The 23,106-nt window shown below is 39.1% G+C and overlaps 1 protein-coding gene across 2 annotated transcripts; it reads right to left on the bottom strand.

Annotated features, from left to right (window-relative positions):
- On the bottom strand, nucleotides 1-16,195 carry GHITM (growth hormone inducible transmembrane protein). Of its 2 annotated transcripts, none has more exons than XM_029245857.1 (9): nucleotides 16,102-16,195; nucleotides 14,555-14,719; nucleotides 13,458-13,557; nucleotides 11,804-11,915; nucleotides 11,235-11,376; nucleotides 7,589-7,697; nucleotides 2,527-2,715; nucleotides 1,898-2,069; nucleotides 1-373 (listed from the first exon to the last, which is right to left on the bottom strand). In XM_029245857.1, exons 2-9 carry the CDS (start codon nucleotides 14,681-14,683, stop codon nucleotides 289-291), a joined length of 1,038 nt encoding a protein of 345 aa, XP_029101690.1. In that variant the 5' UTR covers nucleotides 14,684-14,719; nucleotides 16,102-16,195; the 3' UTR covers nucleotides 1-288. The 2 variants fall into 2 exon arrangements, with proteins under 2 accessions (XP_029101690.1, XP_029101692.1); XM_029245859.1 differs by lacking the exon at nucleotides 16,102-16,195 and adding an exon at nucleotides 15,953-16,078.
- Between the last annotated feature and the right edge of the window lie 6,911 nt (nucleotides 16,196-23,106).

Here is a 23,106-nt window from a genome sequence, read left to right as displayed (position 1 = left end):
TTCCTGCAACACAAAACTTGGTTTTCATATTCATTTGAACATTTTAGAATTACTCAAACACAAGAATTGAAAATGTGTGTGCTATTTGGAAGAGAACTACTGAATTTATTCTCCAGAAGAAAAAGCAGACCTGAAGCATCACATTACTGGAACACCTGAAACATGTTGACAAGTTCTTATCTTCTAAACTTCAACGAAAGCTGCTTGCACAAACTATTTAAAGAATATCTGCCCCTATTAAACAAGCTAGATATCTGATGTATTAAGGAAGTCAGAAGCTGAGTCACTTCATTTCTTTCTGTTGCCTCCAGTTGCTAGAATACTGGCAACTCGCATAAATATGTTTAATGTATCCATGTAGATTCCCAGCATCCTAGAAAAGAAATTATGCCTGTTAAATATGATGTAATTCTTGTAACAATGACAAAAACTATTTCTTAATGTAGGAGAGAAGAAAGCGCAACACTGATTATTTATCCCAGGTATGTGAAATGGAAATTTTAAAAAAGTCGCCAACTAAGGAAGTCCTAGACTAGAAAACTATCAAGATTTTTCTTTTGGCAGATTAATCTTTTAAGTGTTAAAGGGCAGTTTTAAAAATCATTATATTCTGATACTCTACTATGAGTACAGTATCTTGCTTTAAAAAAAAAAAAGAAATGGGTGACAGACAATGAAATAATCAAAATAAAAACCAAAGAAACACCTTCACAGAAATGTGTCAGACACAAGCCTGGCATTTTAAAATATAACACACTCCCTCAATGCTTCCCCTCATTACCCCCCAAAAACCTGCTACAAATCTGTAAGCATTATAGCAATGTTTAAAAAAATCATTACATTAAGTTTTAAAGAAATAAAAATAAATTACTTTAAAAAATGTGATAGACACCATGAAACTCAACGAAATTACTTAAATAAAATAACCTACTTTGGTGGAGAGGCCAAGGAAAGGAAAAAGCATTATTATACACCACTTAACATCAGCTACAGTTGAATATCTCCAAAATGGAATTTTCAATTTTTAATAAAAAATAAAAAATTGAAGTGTTTCCAATTTTTAATAAAATAGGCTTTTCTATTAAAAATTTCAATTATGTACACTTTCCAAAAATAACACTTGACTAATACATCTTTTCTTCAGTTTTAAAGTCTGTTAAATATAAATCACACACACACACACACGCAAAATTAATTGACCAACAAAAGCACTATAAGGCTAATTAACAAAATAGGTAAAATACTCTGAATCAATTGAATATATACCTAATTATTATACTTAGTTGCAATATAATCAAATGTTCTGTGTATACATAGCTTACTAAGGAAAGAGAACAGACCAAATAATAACAGAAATAAAATAGTAAAATTCAACAAAGTCATTGTTGCAGGTTGAACTCAAAAGATTTGTTCAAGTCCTAATCTGTGGTACCTGTGAATGTGACCTTACTTGGGAATAGGGTCTTTGCGATTATAATTAAGATGTGAGTTAAGAAGAGGTAATACTGGAGAAGGGTGAGCCTTAATTCAATATGACATCATTATAAGAGACAGAGATACAGGGAGAACATCATATGAGGACAGGAGTAAAGATTAGAGTGATATATCTACAAGCCAAGGAATGCCAAGGATGGTTGGCCATGACAAGAAGCGAGGAGAGAGGCATGGAGTAGATTCTCCCCTAGGGCCCTCAGAAGGTACCAACCCTGACAATACCTTGATTTCAGACTTCTGGACTCTGGAACTATGAGAGAATAAATTTCTGTTGTTTTAAATCAGCCAGTTTATATAATTTGTTATAGCAGTCCTTGGAAACTAACACAGTCATAAAACAAAATAGGCCAAAGCAACACAAATGTCCTTATGCAACAAAGAAAAGACATTAAAGGCTACTTACGAATTGATGGGATCATATTTTTGAACTCCATACACTGGTACTACTTCTGCACGCTTGATTACTTTCTGTGTATCATACAGAAGAAACATGCTGAAAAGAACTAATCCACCATAAATTGCCACCGAGTACAGAGTGGCGCCAGCCACAGTGGTAGGTGGAAGAAACATAGATCCTGAAATCAAAATGGGAAGAAAAAGTTTTTCTGGGAAAAAGGATTTTTCTGTAACTGGATTTACAATCAGCATCACTTAAAAAATTTTCTTCTTTGGCATGTTGCACAGATAAGGAAACATCCGAGTATGTGCTCTAATTTTACATACATTCAGTTCAAAACCCATTATACTCATTCTTGCAATGGGTCACTTGCCCACATTATAGGAAAGTTCCTGCATCAGAGCAATTTTCATGTTCTCCAGACCAACTTTCCCATTTTACATGTATTTGGTAAAACCAATAATAATGGTTTGCCATGATGCCAAATGAGCAAATCCAGTCAAATTACCATATACGTTTTAACCAACTTTTAAAAATGACACTTACTAAATTCTCTCCATTAGGATACCTGAGTATGTCAGATGATTTTAGGACATCATGAACCAAGAACCAAGCATCAAAGCACAGTGGCTTACCTAGTGAGGACACAAAGACAACACCCAGGCCCACGCCCAGGGGTGCTCCCATGTTCAAAAACTTCTCACTGGGTGCACACATGGCCACAGTGGAGAGGCCTCCCACAACACCAGCTGTGTACCATGCAGCTCTGATGAGAAGAGGCCCCCCTAATATCGTCAGAGGAGCCACCACTGCACCCATCACACCTGGAGAAAGAGCAAGCAGGCAGTTAAATATTTACTAAATAACAACCAAAAGGAAAATGCTTCTTCTAACTAACATGCCATCTGAACATATTATAGCTTATAGTTAAACAATATGATTACAAAAAGTCTTCTCCTTATTTAGGTGACACTATCCCCAAAACCCCACAACTAAAACTTGTACCTACCCAAATTCTAAATCACAACTAACACGATTCCTAGTCAATCAGTCAAAACTCACACAAGTATAAACATTAATCTAGAGTTTTAGTAACTATGTCAAATGCAGTGTAGTTCATTATTTGGATCTGAGTCTACCAATAGTCTTTATAACAATATTCACATTTGGAAGAACTGAGATGAAAGGCTTAAATTAACTGAAGGTCAAATCTACTGTGCTGAAAGAGAACACAGTAAAAGGGAAGAATAAGTATATGATGCTAATCTTAAAGTAGGAACTTCACGGACAGATGCTGCTGTTACCTTGTGTAATAGGGAATGTAATCACAGCTTGGAAAAAGCAATTTTAGTTGTTAGATATTTATAAACATGTCCACCCAAAGTATAGTAACAATAATTTCATTAGCAAAGGTAAATAGAAATCTTTTACTTAAAAAAAACAGATCTTAGATAAGGCATTCTTTCTGTATTGAGTAGAGCAAGCTATACCCTTTTCTTTTTTTTTGTTTTTTGGCAGTACCATGTGGCTTGTGGGATCTTAGTTCCCCAACCAAGGATCGAACCTGGGCCCCCTGCAGTGGAAGCATAGAGTCCTAACAGCCAGGGAATTCTCAACTATACCCTTTTCTTAAACATTAAATGTGCATAGTTGAACTCATGGAATAAGCACAGAGCTACCTTCACACTGAAATTTTAATACCAGTGTGTCTCTTGAGACTAACATTTCTAGATCAAGTAATAGGGTATATTTTATCACATGATGATGAAAAATTTAAAAATTTTTTGCTCTAGGAAAGATATTGGATAGAAATTCGTCTGTATGACATTTCTATCAGAATTCCTATCAGTTTTGCAACTGACAGCAAAATTTTAAGAAAAACTTTCAAGGAGATTATTGAGATTTTTTCCAATGATACTGATAAAAATCTTAAATGGCAATAGATGTTTGCTGCTTAAGGACAAATCAATTACAAAACTAGTAAGAATAGCTCAACATTATCATTGTGAATGAAAACTGCCCTTCAGGAAATTAGTACATCCATTGGGGAAAACAAGTATGAAGGTTCCTCAAAAAAACAAACACAACTATCATATGATCCAGCAATCCCAATTCTGGGTTTATAAGCAAAGGAACGGAAATCAGGATATGAAAACAACCCAAGTGTTTGTCAATGGATGGATGGATAAAGAAGATGCGGTATATATAAATAATGGAATATTATTCACTCAAAAAAGAATGAAATGTTGCACTTCTTGACAATACAGATGGATCCTGAGGGCATTAGGCTAAGTGAAATAAGTTGGACAGAGAGAGACAAATATCATATGATCTCACTTATAGGTGGAATCTAAAAAAGTCAAACAGAGAAACACAGAGCATAGTGGTGGTTACGAGGGGCTGGGGGGAGATGAAAATGTGGAGATACCTGTCAAGGGGTACAAGCTTCCAGTTATGATTAACAAGTTTGAGGACCTAATGTACATCATGAATACAGCTAATAATACCGCATCATAAATGCTGCTAAGAGAGTAGACCTTAAATGTTCTCATCATAAAAAAGATACGGTAAATACGAAATGAAGGTCAGCTAATGCTATGGCAGTAATCATTTTGTAATATATAAATGCGTCAAATCAACATGCTGTATGCCTTAAACTTATACAATATCATGTATCAGTTATATCTCAATAAAGCAGGGGAAAAACACAGAAGAGACTAGCTTTAAGCGAGCGTTTCAGTAATTCTTGCACAGTATCACTTAGGCCTGATTGAGACTGCAGCTGTGTCCACAAGGTATTAAACATCTGTATGAAAAATGAAAATAGAATGCATTGGGATGTTTATCCTGGGTCAAAACCTGGCTTTGATGTCTCTTTGACTCTGTGAGTGGTTGCCCTTAGGTCATCCACTTTGGATTAAAGGGGTCTGAAACTCCATCATGCCAGTGGATGAAGAATTAGACAGAGAGTTGGACTTTAAGAAATAACATTGGGGGCTTCCCTGGTGGCACAGTGGTTAAGAATCCACCTGCCAGTGCAGGAGACATGGGTTCGAGCCCTGGTCTGGGAAGATCCCACGTGCTGCAGCACAACTAAGCCCGTGTGCCACAACTACTGAGCCTGAGCTCTAGAAGCCGCAAGCCACAACTACTGAGCCTGCGTGCCACAACTACTTAAGCCCATGTGCTTAGAGCCCATGCTCTGCAACAAGAGAAGCCACTGCAATAAGACGCCCGCACACCACAACGAAGAGTAGCCCCTACTGATTGCAACTAGAGAAAAGCCTGCGCATAGCAACGAAGATCCAATGCAGACAAAAATAAATAAATAAATAATAAATTCATGGGGAAAAAAAAAGAAAAAAAGAGAAATATAACATTGGGGGTGTCAGTCTTGACTTTGGCACTTCCTGCTGTGTGACTTCACCCAGCCTCATCTTCCTCATCCATGAACATATGGACAGGCTAATGCCTGCACACACAGCTTCCCAAGATGTTTATGAAGAATAAAGCAAATTCTGAAAACAAATTAAAAAAAGAAAAAAATGGCATTCATACTGCGCAAGAAAGGGTTAACACAGCAGACCTAAGCCTACCTTTACAAAGACCTGCTTGCAAGGTTAGTCCTTGGCTGGCATCTGAGAACTTGGCACTGGAACCATTCTCTAACCTTAGGGTTAGACTATTTATGCAAAAAATGAGTTATGCTGAATGCCTGCTTTCCTTTTGGGTGTCTGGATTTTGGTAGTTGCTAGGAGGGTCCCTAAATGATCAGCCCCCAATAAAAACCTTGGGCCCTGAGTCTCTAATGGGCTTCCCTGGGCAGAAACATTGTACATGTTACTGCACATTTCGCATTCTTGCCGTGTGACCTCAAAGGAAGGAGACAGCACTGAAAGCCTGTGTGTGGATTTCTCCACACTCTAGACTTTGCCTGTATCTTTCTCCCTTTCTGATCCTGTTGTGTATCCTTTCACTGTAATAAACCTTAGCTCTGAGTATAACTATATGCTGAGTGCTGTGACTCCATCTAACAAATTGCTGAATGAATGGGTGGTCTTGGGGACTGCCCTCCAACACACATAAAACACCCAGAACTGGGCTTCCCTGGTGGCACAGTGGTTGAGAGTCCACCTGCTGATGCAGGGGACACGGGTTCATGCCCCAGTCTGGGAAGATCCCACATGCCGCGGAGTGGCTAGGCCTGTGAGCCATGGCCGCTGGGCCTGCGTGTCTGGAGCCCGTGCTCCGCAACAGGAGAGGCCACAACAGTGAGAGGCTCGCGTACCGCAAAAAAAAAAAAAACACCCAGAACTTAATTTATGTTACAATAATATCAGATAAGAAGAGGTTTTCTAAGCAACACAGGTAGAAAGGCTTACTTATTCTAGCTCGAATTAAAACTACATAGCTACTTTAATTCAACAAGTGGATCTACTATTTATCAGAGATAAAATGACACTGAGCCTGTTTATTCAAGGAAACAGTGTCTAAAATGGGAAACAGGTGTAGAACTCTATTTACTGGCTAAGACGCTGAATAATCCTTGAATGTTATATGGCACTAAGAGATATTAAATTTTAAAGCAAATGCACACACTACGTTTTAAGTAATTTTTTTCTTAAAAGCAGGTTACTGGTATTAGAAGAAAATATTGGGACCATCGCCCTCCCAACCACAAAAGTTCTGTCTTGTAAAGGTCCATGGAAAATATCTATGGTTGAATTACCTAAGACCTAATGGAAGAGAGGCTTGAAAACCAAGGTTGGGAAGTCATGCTCTCTCACATTCACCAAAACAAAGCCAGCACATGAAGAATACAAATGATGTATTTCACACTGGAAATTCATCATACTGGGTACCCCAAAACTAATTTCCATTTATTAACCCACGTTAAAAACATTTCAGTCTGTCTCCCTGGAATTTTCATGGAAATGCTTATAAAATTTGTCTTGGCTCGTGGTAGAGATCATGCATCTAAAGCATTTTTGTTTCTGTATCTGGTGTTCTTTACTCAACCCAGAGGCAGAATACCCTGGGATACTTGCAATGGAAAATACTTTATGTAAACTTTAAAATATTTGTCTTTCCATAATTAAGGAAAATATTACACATACCTAAAGGAATATTAATACTGTTCCGCAATACCAGGGTTGGTCAGCCTCTGTCCTGCCCACAGTAACTTTGTGCCAAAAACTATCTACTGACCCAGCTAACCACATCACACACAAAAGTGAATTTCCAAAGATCTTTTTGACTGCTTTCTTCTTCCCAATGCTCCACTGCAAAAACCTCTGCTCCTATTCTTTCACACATCTTACGTCCTCCTTCTCTGGTAGAGACCCCCAGTTTCTTATTTTTCTAAAGATATACAACAAGAACAATTCTCAAGTGATGTGTATCAGATCTGAAATCCTCCTGGTATTAGACAAAATACATAAAAGGAAATCCCTGCATATATTAGACTGTCACCAGAGGCAAGTGTAATACTGGGGCTGTCTATGGTCTTAGTATCAGAATCATTAACTTTCCAGAGTGGAGATCTGGCAATAATACTACCAGGAATAAGTGCAGAAAACCATAAGTATTTAGCAGACATGAGGCTTAATTGAATTGTGTACATATCATTTACGACTGTGAAGAGCCATCAAAAAAGGCAGTATTTAAGATTAACAACAATTGTAAAACAGAACATACCAGAATGTAGTAACCAAGCAAGATGCTTTGGGCCTGGGCTCTGGTCATATGATATCGACTGGACCAGCATTCCAGCTCCAATCATGGCTGCAAAGGTTGCACCAATTGTCTGAAAGACATGTATTACTAAGAAAAATTGATCCTTATACAACAACAAAGTAGAAACTCACAGGTTCCAAGTCCAGTTAGTCCCTCCAATAAACCATGTTTAAAAAGATGAAGGATAATAAACAGAATCCTATATTTTTCTAGCACATTAAAAGGCCTTGTGCTTATTTCAGTTTGGTTAAATTAGCGAGAGCACCCCCTATCATACATAAAGTTTTCCAGACAACTTTAAGTGAATGAGTAGAGCTCTGGCAGATAACATCATCTTTAAAAAATTTTATTCTTCTTAGACAAAGGTATAACAAAACCCCTTTAAAAATCCCAGAATAATTATTTTTAATTATATTTATTTTGGTATAGCACAAGTAACATTAAAAAAGTTAGTCATGGGCTTCCCTGGTGGCGCAGTGGTTGAGGATCTGCCTGCCAATGCAGGGGGCACGGGTTCGTGTCCTGGTCTGGGAGGATCCCACATGCCGCGGAGAAACTGGGCCTGTGAGGCACAACTACTGAGCCTGCGCGTCTGGAGCCTGTGCTCCACAACAGGAGAGGCCGCGCTAGTGAGAGGCCCGCGCACCGCGATGAAGAGTGGCCCCCGCTCGCCGCAACTAGAGAGAGCCCTCGCACAGAAACGAAGACCCAACACAGCCAAAAATAAATAAATAAATTTATATATAAAAAAAAAAAGTTAGTCATGATACACCAATTAGAATATATGTATATATATATATATGTATATATAGATATCACATTGTCTCAAATTCTATATTTGCTAAATGAAAACCTGAAAAAAAGAAGCACATGGAAAAGATGAGAAATAAGATTCTACATTTCTGTCCTCCCAATTTTCTGGCTGAATTGGCCCTCATCCCCTTTCTTTGTCTATCTTCGATTTCCACTGTTATACATTTAAATATTCCTTGTGCATAACAAGGAAGAAATGTTTGTAATGAAAGATGATAATCAATCTTCAGGAAATTTAAAGCAGAAATTGCAAACTTGCAGCCCTTGGGCAAGATCAGGCAGCAGATGTTTTGTTTGGCCAACTATTCAAAAAACAATTGAGCATGAACGCATTTAGTTGGAAGGCTTTCTCTAGATGCCAAAATCCCACGTGACATACCAGGCCTGCCTCACTTATCTGCATTATGTCTATCCCATGGGCATCTGAATGGTCAACCTCTGAGGTGAAGTACAGGTAAACATAACAGCTGTTTTTGCTGAGAATGTGAAAGCCTTCACTCATAACACAGAAAAGCACGCTGGGTTCTACTTCACCACCTTCCAATGGAGAAACAATTACTAAAAGCTACTTCATCTATCTCTGTGCAAAGCATTTTCAAGATATTTAACACAATTATATATTTTTCTTTTAAAGTCCTTCATCATCCAGGTTCATTTTTTGCCTTTTACCTTCCCATACTCTACACTCCAGCTACACTGAACTGGTAGGCTGCAAACATGCCCCAGTTTCACACCTCTCTAATTTTGTTTATTGTGCCTAAAAATACCTCCTTCCTATCTGGTTGACATATTCAAGGATTACCTCTTTGCCTGAAAAGTTTTTCTGGTAGGTACCCTGGCTGTAATAACCAGTGTCAGATGTCTCTACTCTGTTCCAAAAGCACTTGGTACAAACTTTGACATTATCTGTGTGTATGTCTGTCACCTCCCAAAGGCTTCTTCCTCTCTGTAGCACCTGTCTGGCTTTCTAAACTATTTTACTTAAGCAGCCCTAAAGGCAGGTGAGACTGATCTTATGCCCACAAGCACCTGAGAATATGGCCCAGGCACAAAACCTCCTTGAAGTCTTATTTTAGGGGCTAAACTCTTTTGTACATTTCAATCTTTCAAGTTTGCTTTATTACAAAAGCATTGCTTTAAATTGTTTACCTCTAATTAAAACTGACATACCTGATGAGAATGCAACAAGTTGATTCTGTGCCTTCAATAACCTCTAGGCTAGGAGATTCATGACACCCATCTGAGAAGCAAGACCCTAACACTGAAGTGTCTAAATGGCTACACAACTGCAAATGGTTCTCCTTTTGGAAAGTACAGAAGAGTGGAAACATGACAGATTTGGAAGTCATAGGGATTTGGGTTGCCCATGGGAAGAATCAGTGGGAATTTGCTGTGGGAAGTGTGTGTTATACAAACTTTCCCATCTCCCATTCCCTTCCAGTCTCATACTCGTTGCTCTAGTTTGCATTACCATCATTTTAGACCTTGAAAAGGCACAGCTGGTACACCTGCTTCCCGTCTCTTCCACATTAGCTCTTAAAGCTCAAATACAAATCATACTTTTGCTGTTCTAGTATCTGCAATGGCCTCTAACCGCTTAGGTGCTCTCCTCAGCTCGGCAATCAAACACACCCTTTCTAACTGTGTCTTCTTCACACTCCAGACCTCAAACGCCTGAACTTCAAACACTTGAAAGGGATTATATTCACTTGTAATGACTACCTCCTCTCCTTTGCCCAAGCTGTTTTTTTTCACAAAACTCGACTACCCTGTCCTCTCCTAAAATAAAAAAATGCTAGTAAAACAACAAATGCTCAAGAAACTCTCACTGAATATAAAACCTTATATAGGGTCAAGAAAAGTTCAGAATAGTGCCAGCACTATTCTACTCCTAGTAGTATAGAGTGCTTGGGTTTTTGTGACAGCTATTCTCCACTGACCTCTAAGATGGATTTTTTTTTTTAACATCTTTATTGGAGTATAATTGCTTTACAATGGTGTGTTAGTTTCTGCTGTATAACAAAGTGAATCAGCTATACATATACATATATCCCCATATCTCTTCCCTCTTGCGTCTCCCTCCCACCCTCCCTATCCCACCCCTCTAGGTGGTCACAAAGCACCGAGCCGATCTCCCTGTGCTATGCGGCTGCTTCCCACTAGCTATCTATTTTACGTTTGGTTGTGTATATATGTCCATGCCACTCTCTCACTTCGTCCCAGCTTACCGTTCCCCCTCCCCGTCCATTCTCTGCGTCTGCTCTTTATTCCTGTCCTGCCCCTAAGTTCTTCTGAACCTTTTTTTTTTAGATTCCATATATGTGTTAGCATATGGTATTTGTTTTTCTCTTTCTGACTTACTTCACTCTGTATGACAGACTCTAGGTCCATCCACCTCACTACAAATAACTCAATTTCGTTTCCTTTTATGGCTAATATTCCATTGTATATATGTGCCACATAAGATGGATTTTCATCTGCCTTATTTTTCAGTAAATTACTACAAAATAGAGCTGTTTGATATCTGCTGCTAGATAAGTAGAATGTTCCTGTAAGTTTGGGTTCCAACATCTTTGCTGCTACTAAAATACATATTCAACAAGGAATAATAGCTGACTTGCCTAAGAAGGTATTTCCTACTTTGTTTCAGCTGCACTAATAATTCATATATTACCTGAACAAAGATTTGTTTAATATAGTAAGGTATTCTTTCCATTTAATCCCCTCCTCCGATAGTTTTCATTTAATCTTTTGCTATTTAGTGGGAAAGGAAAACGAAAACAAGCTAACTTACCACCCAAGAGCCTCTCATCATGAAGTTCATGAGGGCAGGAGTTCTATTCACTGCCAGGGCAGACAAAGCTGTTATGCCGATACTTCCTGCTAAGTACATATAGGTGGTATGAATTCTATCCTTCACATACTGAGGCCAAATTCTGTAAGAAACACAACACAGTTAATTTATAGAATTATGAATGTGAATTTTGGTTGAATCATTTACTAGGTGGGAGATCTTGAGAAATATCACTTTATTGCTCTAAATCCTATTCCAGTATCATGGAAATAATGATGCATGTTGGAGTTACCATAAAAAATTAAGTAATATAAAACATATAAGCACTTGGCACATATACAAAACAACACATTTGCTTCTTGCTTAAACATATATAACCTTGGTAAAAGATTTTTATTTATTGTTTGAATAAATATATGCCAAGGAAATGAGAGATTCTATTTTTATTCATGTGTATTTCCACACAGTTGGAACACTGGACACAAAATATTCCAAAAGTGGTGAAAGATAAGGATGAGAAGAAAACTGGAACCTTTAAGGCGCGAATTGTTTGAGAACAATTTACTTACACGGCTTTTTCAAGAGCTCCGATCTCATTAGACATTCCCAAGCCATAGTAGCACAAAGCTCCAAGACCAACAGCAGCCCCTCCAGCAATAAACCATCTTCCCATCTGATCAACTGCAGAACACAGGAGGAAATGCAAGTTAATACTGCTGTCTTGACTAAAATGATTAGACTTAATTAATCTTTAAGTTCACTCTAACAAAATTTGCGGAGATGGTGTATCTGTAGATGTAGGGGTACTTCTGTGATATATGTTATTTTATTCATAAGAGGTGTGTGTTCTCCTGACACTCTTAGAAAATAAAGATGAGAAAAACATGTTAACATCACATGTTATATTTAATATTGTGTGTAAAGTGCTATTAACAAAGGTGATGCTTTACATGGAGTCAAGAAAAAAATGACCCAAAGAAAAATGTAATTAGTGTTTATGCAGCAGGATCAAGGGAGAGGGTGCTCTTGTTTTTTAGAGTACCGAGAGGAAATAATTTATCAACTCTTAACTGGATGGAGGTATTCACAAAGAGCACCTTGCTCCCCTTAGTCAAAGTTTGTTCCCTAAGAATGTTACTACACTGTTGCTATGATTCATATAATTTGGTTTCTAGGGCCAACTGACCAACAGAAATGCCCTGAGGGATGCCAACTAGGGCTCTCTCCCATTTTAAAATACAGATGGTCCCCAACTTAAGATTTTTAAAAAACCATATGCATTCAAGTAGAAACTGTACTTTGAATTTTTAATTTTGATCTTTTCCTGGGCTACTGTCATGCAGTACGATACTCCCTTGTGATGCTGGGCAGCGGCACCCAGTCAGCCAGTTGATCGTGAGGGTAAACAGCCGATACACTTATAACCATTCTGTACTCACCCAATAATTCTATTTTCCACTTTCAGGATTCAATAAATCACAGGAAGGATTCAACACTTAATTATAAAATAGGCTTAGTGTTAGATAATTTTGCCCAACTGTAGGCTAATGTTAAGTATTCTGAACACGCTTAAGGTAGGCTAGGCTAAGCTATGATATTTGGTAAGTTAGGTATATTAAATATATTTTGAACTTCAGGACATCTTCAACTTACGATGGGTTTATCAGGACATAACTCCACTTTAAGTCAGGGAAGATGGGTATTGACCTTTTGATTTTGGGTAGATTACCAATCTAGATTCTGAACTTGCAAAGCTGAAATCCAAACTGTGAACCAAACTGACGCCATTAGGGTATTGCCTCCTGAGAGGCCCTAAATGGGCAGCCAATCAAGATGACCCCTCTTGAACAACTAGCTTTTTATTAACATCTATGTTTTGGTGATTTACTCTTGACCTGACACATGTACAAATATTATGTTTGAAATAAGATTCTACGTGACTTCAAATGAACTTGAATAACAGATTATAACTTTCAGATCATGGCGCATTAACTAATAATCCTTAAAAAAAAATGGTGAAAGTAAAATTTTTTTCTGGAAGAAACGTGACTGGGGACCACTGAGCTCAGTGTGAAGTACCAACCTTTTCAGGGTCATCAGATACCTGAGGATGACTGCCCTTCTTCTCACAAAATGCACATATGTACAAGTTTGCATATACTTTAAGGATGCTGTTCATGGACCTTTTTTTAAAACATGAGTTTACTAAAGGCTGCCACCTACTTTTAAATATTTTTTCCAATGATGGCTCCAAAGCTGCCTCCTTGAGTTCTTGGCTAGTTTTCCCACGCCGAATTCCAAGTCTTGTCTTGGTGGCATATTCCTGAAACACATGTAAACAAAGACACACACCACCCACACCGAAAGAATGTTAACAACAAAATAAAACAGAGGATCTCATCACCCTAGAAAACTCTGTATAATGTAACTTGGTACTTTCTATGTATGTAAATCATACATACTTCACTATGAAAGTATGTTAGCCAATCTAAAAAATTAAATGTAGACCCTACCTGTGCTCTATCTTCGAAGTGATTCACTAATTCATTACAACCTAACTTCTTAGTTCAGGTTTCAGAACTGTTTATTTCATAAACTACAAATTTTATTTATATCTCTAGAATTATCATATTTTAAACACTAACTTTTAAAAGATATGCATTAAGTATTAGTTGCATTTTTTCATCTGGGAAATGGGCTCAATCCTTCCTTTAACACAAAGCCAAAGGGACGGATGACTACTACCTCTATTTTAGCTCTTTTCAACAGTGGAACAGTTAATTTAAGAGAAAAAAGTTGTCTCTTCTAGCTTCTGTATATTTTCTTATCTACCTCACATTTCAAAATTTATACTCCTAATTTGAATGCTAGAGCAGAAATCTACTACAAAAGGAAATGGGTTTCTCTCTAACTTGACAGATTTTGTTTTACCATTCTCTAAACAAGAGCTGAAATGACATGTTTAGTAACTTATTAATAAGTTATTGGCCGAATGGTAATATTCTTAAGCTTTTGACAATAGGCTCCACGATCTCTCTGTTGTACCATACAGCTCTCAATCCTTCCCAGAGTACTCTAAATTCTCTGAATGAGAAATTCCAAGAGCTGTAAGTAAAGGAGAAATTACAGGAGTTCTTTTTCATATATGATAAGCATGGAACAGAACACTAATAGGGAGAAAGAGCTGATTTGGTACATTTTCAGGGCTGTTTCAGTAAATCACTAATGGTAGAATAGGGAGCTTCACAATCTGTCAAAAAAAATGGTCCCAGGAGCATACAGAGAGACAGACAATATAAAAATATTCAGATTATCTTTACCCTGCTGGGTGGTAAGAGCCACTGATTTTTCGTGATGGAATTCTTCACAACAGGGGAGGCCTTGGTGAGAGCTGGGTGGAAAACCCTGGAAGGTAGTGTCCGGAGACACACAAGTCTTGCGGCCAGCATGGTGGTGCACCAGGTTTACCAAGCAGATCTGAAATGCTAGTTAGAGACAGAGGCAAAAAATCACCCATTAACCAACCCACCGGCTCTAAGAAAGAACCAATCATCTCTTAGGAGAAAAGGTGAAATAAAGTGACCTTTTAAAATGATAATGATGAATACTCTGCTTGTCCCTTGTTAGTTCAAGAAATCCATCCCACAGAACTGGTTTGGGCTGGACCACCAAAATGGGTTTAAATCCCAATCGGAAAAATAACAAGGGGAATGACTTTTATGTGTCCAATACAGAGTGGATTTAATATCTTAAGAGAATTAAGGGGTGTGTGATGGGTTTTATACATGTGGTTTTGGCTGAAGATTTATACCAGCATTCAGTGGGAAAATTTTAAAAAGGGCTAAGAATAACTCTGAGCAGAGGAAAAATGTCATCCAAGAAGTGATTAACTCTTCAAGGTCATACTACATTGCAAGGTTATAAAACATCAGTGGAAACCAAGCATGCCAAGTATTACTTCCCTTCAAAATATGATGTAAAAGTATTCAAGGTATTGAAACCACCTGGGATGTATCTTAAAAATGTAGATTCCTAGGTCTAACTTCGGTCCTAAGGATTTAACCCCTAGGAATAGGACACAGTAATATATATTTTAACTAGCACCCCAAAAGCTAAGAATCTTTGCTTTTAAATACCTGAGTGTACTTCCAATTCTGTCACGGGATCTGCGAGGGGTGTACAAAACTGACACCTATTCTTTGGAAAAATACCGAATCATTCTAGCACTTTCGTGGCATTACATCATCTCAGCCTAAAGGTGCTGTGCCTCTCAGACCTCAACACACCTACTGAGGAGCACCAGCTCAGAGTGGCCTCCAGAGTGGGAATTTTACTTCTATCACAGGCTAGAAGTGGCCTCATGCGAATGTTTGATCGCTGACACTCAGGGGCCTTAACTACAAAATGGGTACTATTACCGACCCCGTACGCTTTCCTGTGCATCGATGAGCTCGGGCGCCTGGTCCCCCGAGAAAGTTCAGCTAGATCACAAGACTCGGATGAGAGCCCGGCAGCAAAAACTCCAGCCTCCCGAAGTCAACGCACGACTCTACAGCACACCAGCCGCAGGCACCCCCTTATCTACCACAGCGGCGCCTGGGCGGCCCGGCCGCGGGGATGATTCAGCACCTCGCTGCCCAAGGAGAAGCAGGCAGAGACAGCGGGCCCTTGCCCGCCTACCCCAGGCCCCGAAGTCGCCGTCCCCTCCACCCGGTCACCTGCAGGACGGCCCTGACGCGCCGCCAGCCCGTGACGCAGCCCGCAGCGCCGCCGCCTCCAGTCCTCCCCACACGCACGCAGCGGCCCAATGGGGCCGGTGTCAGTAGTAAGGTGGATCGCGGTGCCTCACGGCCCGGGGAAGCCTTACCTCAGTCCCTGGTAAACTCAAGCGCGCAGTTTCCCTTCCGGGCCGGCGAAACGCAACGCCCTCTGCCCACCTCTTACTGATTGTGAGCGCAGTCTCTTTAGCTCGCTGCGTGACGCAACATCCGGAGAAGTCGCAAACACTACGGACAGCCAATCATGACCGGAGGCCTAACGGAAGGGCGGGTAGTAGGAAGGAGGGGTTCCGAGCTGTAGGGGCGGGGCCAGTAGAGGATTGTTGGGAGGCTCTCAGTCAACGTCCATCGTGGGTGTGGGCAGAGAAGGCATTTCAGCCATTTTAGCTCTGGGTAGCGGAGCTCACCTTCGTTTTTCTCTCAACAGTTTCACTTACAGCAGTTAAAAAATTATTTTAAAATTGAAAGAGGATAGTATGAGAATTAAAAATTATTCCTTCGTCCCGTTTCTTTCCTCTTGTCAAGAATTTATTTCCAGATAGTGTGCCAAATTGGCAGTTTCAGACCGGAGCCAACGGGTTTCTTGCGGCAGATGTGAAATCTACAAAAGGGTCTGAGTTACACGAGGTCGGAGAGCCGCCTGGCCTGATTTTAGGAGTTGTTTCATTGCTTTGTGACCTCCCCATGACACATTCTCAAGGTTCAGTGAATACTAGTATAATAGGTTGGTACAACAGGCTCTGCCTCTTACCCAGGGTTGTTTTGAGAACTATTCGTATGCATGTAATTTGTAGGTTGAAAAACCATTTCTTGGCTACGTGAGGAAAATTTTCCCCTCCTATCATTCTCATTTACCCGTTAAACAAATATTTACTGAGGCTCACTTTGTACCAAATTCTGTACTAGGGATACATACAAATAAAAGACATATTGTACCATTGTTTTGGCAAAACAAACTCCTTGCCCTTATGGCGTTTACTTTCTGGTGGAGACAAGAAAATAGACAAAATGTTTGTTAGTGATAAGTACCAAGAAGAAAAATAAATCTGCGTAAAACCCTAGACGGGCGCTATTTCGGTAAGGTGATTAATAACATGTAAAATTCATGAACCTAATCTCCTAAACTATTGTTCATTGTGATTTACGATAATCCTCTAACCATGTAAATCTTGACAAACAAAAAGGTTTGCGTTTTATGTGGGTAATAAAACAGCTTGGCAGCACACAGGTCTTATTCACTCTGAAAATGGCAGGAAAACACTGGAGAAATCTGTCGCTTGAGATAGTGAACAGATCGAGCATGATCAATTTAATCTTACTTTAGATCTTCACCCAATTTAATCAGCTAGCAAATAAGTTCTCTGTTTAGTTCCCTTAGTGCTATTTTTCCCCTAGAGCTTCTGTTACCAGCAAAGAGAAGGCATTCACAACACAGTACCTGAATAAACGAAGTACCTTTTTAAGTCTAAGTGAATTGCTTCAAGATTATTGATTAAAGTTTATTATCTTCAAAAAAGAAGAAACATTTCTGATTTCGTGTTTTCTTTTCTTACTTATGGGGCTAGTGTTTCCACAGCTGTTAAATGTTTTGAGGCAGGAGAGTTACCTTGTCACATCCTTGGGAAGATATGCTTAGTGTGGAGGGAGGAGAGGTTTCATTGACTTTGAAACCAATTGGGAATTTACTGCAATTGTTTAAGCAAAAAGTGATGAAGGCTGGAATTAAGACAGAGGGACAGAGAAGGGGTTTATGACAGAGATAAATGACTAAGGAGGAATTTACAGGTTTTAATGACTGATGACTATCACTGATAAGGAAGAGGGAGGCACCCAGGATAATCCCTCTGTTCTGAATTGAGTGCAACTGGGTGGATAATTGCACCATTAATTTAGAGATAGATTACAGGATGAGGTACAAATTTGGGGGAAGTAGATAAAACTCAGTATGAAGTGTTAAACTGTAAGTTCTCTGCTTCTAAGACCTTGGAGCATAGGACAGATAAGATAAAAAGTCATGAATCACAAATCCTAATGCTGTATATACACTACAAGTTTTATTAAAGGCTGCTGAGTGGTTTCTTATCCTCCACTTGCTGGCTAAGTGGAGAGTGGGTTATAGAGGAGAAAAATCAGACTCGAGGACTAAAAATATTTTATTTCTTTTTAGTTAAAATAAATACCCTCACCCTGTCTTACTGAAACTGAGCAGGACGCTGAAGGGCCCTTCTGGGTGCAAAAGCCTTTCCAGGTCCCTCATTTCTTATTTGCAGGATAAAGGCTTCAGCCTCCTAGATCTTCCCTGAGCTCCAAAGAGCAGATTCAAACAGTTGCCAACAGGGAAGTGGGGGAATGCAGAAACAAGGGAGGAGCAGTGAAGAAACAATAATGCAGCCTTGGGGCAGGTTCCTGGTTCCTTCTCATGGAATGTACGTAATATCTTTTAAGTTCTTCTGCAGGAAAAAAATCTCCCACCCATGTGGAGGATGGTAACTTCAGGCTGAGCGCTTGGTTCCTGGGGCATCGCCCTGTTGCCTCACCACCACCCAATCAGAAGAAAGTCACACACCCTGCAGCCCTCCCCGCAAATTTTGCCCATTAAAAACTTCTCCCTAAAAACCATTGGGAGTTCGGGGTTTTTCAGCATAAACCACCCATTCTTGCTTGGCCCTGCAATAAACCTTTCTCTGCTTCAAACAAATTTTGGTTTGTTTGGCCTTACTGTCCATTGGGCACATGAACTTATGTTCAGTAACACTACCAGACTTTTCCATCAGGAGATGTGGTATGGCTGAAAGAGAGTTGAAAAGGGAGTTTGTGACCTTTATTCTCTGCCTTCCCCAACGGGGTCTTATGTGGTCACCGTGTTTCCCAACAAAGATGCTCTTCTCTGAAAGTTTGGTGACATTTCTGAACACAGGGAACCAACTTCTCAAATAGTGTTTAAGTGGCAGAAAACAAAGCAGGTATGAAGGAGTCAAGATCTTCCTCACCCTGTTTTCTCTTGGTCTTAAATTTTGCTATGTCAGAGAGTCCTAGAATCCCTGAGGCCTGGATAAACCCAAGACTGTAGCTGTGAGCATGCGCCAGCTTGTTTGTACCCTTCGAGACACTGCTCAGTAGTGAAGGGGACACCAGAAATATGCATGGGCAAGACACCCAGATGAGCATCAACAGACCGTGGCGTGTTCTATATGACAGAGCCAGCATCTGACTCTGGGTGAGAGACAAAACTGTGCCAACCTCAACAGTTAAATCCTTCCAGTAACTGAAGGAAAATGAAGCCATGGGTGAGAAGGGGGCTGCTCCCTCGGAGATCTGCTGAAGGCATCTACCCGGGAGCTGGTACATGGAAGTAGAATGGAGGGATAGAAAAGAGGCCACACCTTTTTCCTCTTGTTTAACATGGATGTTTCTTCTTCTTTCTTTCTTTCTTTTTTTTTTATAGTAGTGCTGCTCTTTATTTATTTGTTAAATTAAAAAAATTTAATATATTTTATTTATCTATTTTTTAAAAATTAAAAAAATTGTATACAATTTTTAAAGATTACTTTCCATTTGCAGCTATTACAAAATACTGGCTATATTCCCTATGTTGTACAATACATCCTTGAGCCCATCTTACCCCAATAGTTTGTACCTCCCACTCTCCTACCCCTATATATTGCCCCTCCCCACCCCCACTGGTAACCAATAGTTTGCTCTCTATATCTGTGAGTCAGCTTCATTTTTGCTATATTCATTAGTTATAAGTTTTAGATTCCACATGTAAGTGATATCATACAGTATTTGTCTTTCTCCATCTGACTTATTTCACTTAGCATAATGCCTGCCACGTCCATCTATGTTGCTGCATATGGCAAAATTTCATTATTTTTCATGACTGAGTAGTATTCCTTTGTGTATATTTATATATCACAACTTGTTTATCCACTCATCTGTTGATGGACACTTAGGTCACTTCCATACCTTGGCAATTGTAAGTAATGCTGCTATGAATATGAACAGTGGAGTGCATGTGTCTTTTTGAATTAGTGTTTTTTTTTTTTTGATACCTACCCAGGAGTGGAATTGCTGGGTCATATGGTAGTTCTATTTTTAGTTTTTTGAGGAACCTCCGTACTGTTTTTCACAGTGGCTGCACCAATTTCCATTCCCACCACAGTGTATGAGGGTTCCCTTTTCTCCACATCCTTGTCAACATCTGTTATTTGTGTTCTTTTTTTAAAAAATAAATAAATTAGTTTGTTTATTTATTTATTTTATTTTTGGCTGTGTTGGATCTTTGTTGCCGTGCTCAGGCTTTTCTCTAGTTGCGGTGAGGGGGGCTACTCTTCATTGGGGTGCGTGGGCTTCTCATTTCAGTGGCTTCTTTTGTTGCAGAGCATGGGCTCTAGGTGCATGGGCTTCAGTAGTTGTGGCACGCGGGCTCAGTAATTGTGGCTCACGGGCTTAGTTTTTCCGCATCATGTGGGATCTTCCCAGACCAGGGCTCGAACCCATGTCCCTTGCACTGGCAGGCAGATTCTTAACCACTGCGCCATCAGGGAAGCCCTTGTGTTCTTTTTAATGATAGCATTCTGACAGGTGTAAGGTGATATCTCTTTATGGTTTTGATTTTGCATTTCCCTGATGAATAGCAATGTTGAGCATCTTTTCAGGTGCCTGTTGGCCATCTGCATTTCCTCTTTGGAAAAATGGGAAAACTGGACAGCTACATGTAAAAGAATGAAATTAGAACATTCTCTGACATCATATACAAAAATAAACTCAAAATGGATTAAAGACCTAAATGTAAGACTGGATACTATAGAACTCCTAGAGGAAAACATAGGCAGAACACTCTTTGACATAAATCACAGTAATATTTTTTTGGATCCATCTCCTAAAGTAAAGGAAATAAAAGCAAAAATAAACAATTAAACTTTTTAATTTTTTAAAAAGCTTTTGCACAGCAAAGGAAACCATTGACAAAAAAGAAAGACCGCCTACTGAATGGGAGAAAATGTTTGCAAATGAGATGACCAATAAGGGATTAATATCCAACATATATAAACAGTTCATATAATGCAACATCAAAAAAAAAAAACCAACCAAATTAAAAAATGGGCAGAAGAAATGAATAACGTGGATGTTTCTAATCCATATGGGGCCCAGCAGAGGAGAAAGTGCTTTGAACTTCTGGTGGAGGATGGTGATAAGTCCTAAATATGACTGGCAAATTGTCAGATTGTCCTGAGCTTGCCAGAATGGAATAAACTTAGCTATCTGCTTTAGGCTGACTGGGGGCTCAAAAGCAACATTGATGCCAGATTGAGAAAAAGTGTAGCTTATCTTTGTATTCATTTTATTGGCAGCTTTTCAACGTACACCACTCACAGAGATGCAACCAAATACTGTACATATGTCAAAGGGCAAGTCCATTAATGGAATAGTAACTGTGAAAGGGCAGAACACTGGAGGAATCTTGAGAATCATCTCACACTTCCTGGTCAGATTGTAAGGAGTAAACTAAGACCCAGAAATGATAATAGCTTAAGAAAACCTAACAAGGTAATGGTGGATCTGGGTCTAGAACCTACATTCCCAATGAGGGTAAAAACTGGTTCTGGAGGGGTGAAAAAACTCTTTATACACAGGCAGACCTCGGAGATATCGTGGGTTTTGTTCTGGACCACTGCAATAAAGGGAATATCGCAATAAAGTGAGTCGCATAAATACTTTGATTTCCCAGTGCATATAAAAGTTACGTTTACACTATGCTGTACTCTATTAAGTGTGCAATAATAGCATTATGTCTGAAAAAAACAATGTACATACCTTAATTAAAAAATACTTTATTGCTAAAAAATACAGACCGTCACCTCATCTTCAGTGAGTCATAGTAGTAACATCAAAGATCACTGATCACAGATCACCAAAACAAATATAATAATACTGAAAAAGTTTGAGATATTCTGAGAATTAAACAAAATGTGTCACAGAGACATGAAGTAAGCAAATGTTGGAAAAATGCCACCGACAGACTTGCTCACCGCAGGGTTGCCACAAACTTTCAATTTGTAAAAAATGCAGTAGCTGCAAAGTGCAATAATATGAGGTATGCCTGGATATATATATATATATATATATATATATATATATATATATATATATACATATATATATCTCACAGCTGTACATTACATACAGTACATGTGCCAGTATATCTGTGGCATTAAAATTTCATGGGGGAAGGCAATTATGGCTCCTTAGGGAAGCAGTCATGAAAAACTGGTTGAGAAACTTTGGTCTAGAATCTAGGACTCCTTTGACTCGTGGTGGTCCACTCTGGTAGCAGACCTGCTCAGCACAAAAATCTTAGTTTTCCATCTATGATTCTATCAGTGAGATGTTATTTGAGGTAATTTTATGACCTCTTGATAAAAATTCCATATCTGTATTCTTTGTGTTCCAATATATTATTTCTAACTGCTTTGGGACATCTCCATCTAACTTGTCTAAAACCAAGTTATAGCTAAGGGGTGGTCCAGTGGATTGCACGTAATAGATGTACTCCAGTATTCATTTCTCCCTGAGCCTTCAGATTCCTTTATAGTAGTGCTCTCCAAGTGTAGGGATTAATAGGTCCTAGGTCCTCGTGCCAGTAGCAATGGCATCACCCCTGAGCTTGTTAGAAATGCAAATTCAAGGCCCTCCTCAACCTACTGGATCAGAATTTCTGGGTCTGGGGCCCAGGAAACTGTTCAACCAAATCTACAGGTGATATTTATGCATGTTAAAAATTAAAAATCACTTTTCAACAGTATGCTAGAGAAATTTTGCCATCTCATAGTATAGGTTATTGTTTAGTCCAAGCTTCAGTTAACCAACTAGAAAGCTATAAAGACACTTCCACAAGCTCACACTAACACATTTAAATCCTGAATGCCAGGGAAGTGCATCCATATTGATAATCAAACCATACATTTTATTTTCTTTAATATCCTTAGAGTCTACTTCCATAAATGCTAACCAGACTCCTGATCATACCAATTGATGAGATCCTATTTCTCCTTGGTGTGTAATATGTCTCTCTGAGAACAGGCTTTGTATTT

The sequence above is a fragment of the Monodon monoceros genome, unplaced genomic scaffold (genome assembly GCF_005190385.1).
Source record: "Monodon monoceros isolate NGI ecotype Baffin Bay Population unplaced genomic scaffold, NGI_Narwhal_1 Super_Scaffold_4, whole genome shotgun sequence".
NCBI classification, from domain to species: Eukaryota; Metazoa; Chordata; class Mammalia; order Artiodactyla; family Monodontidae; genus Monodon; species Monodon monoceros.
The sequence above is the reverse complement of the archived record's forward strand: the minus strand, read 5'-3'. Positions and strand labels throughout refer to the sequence as shown.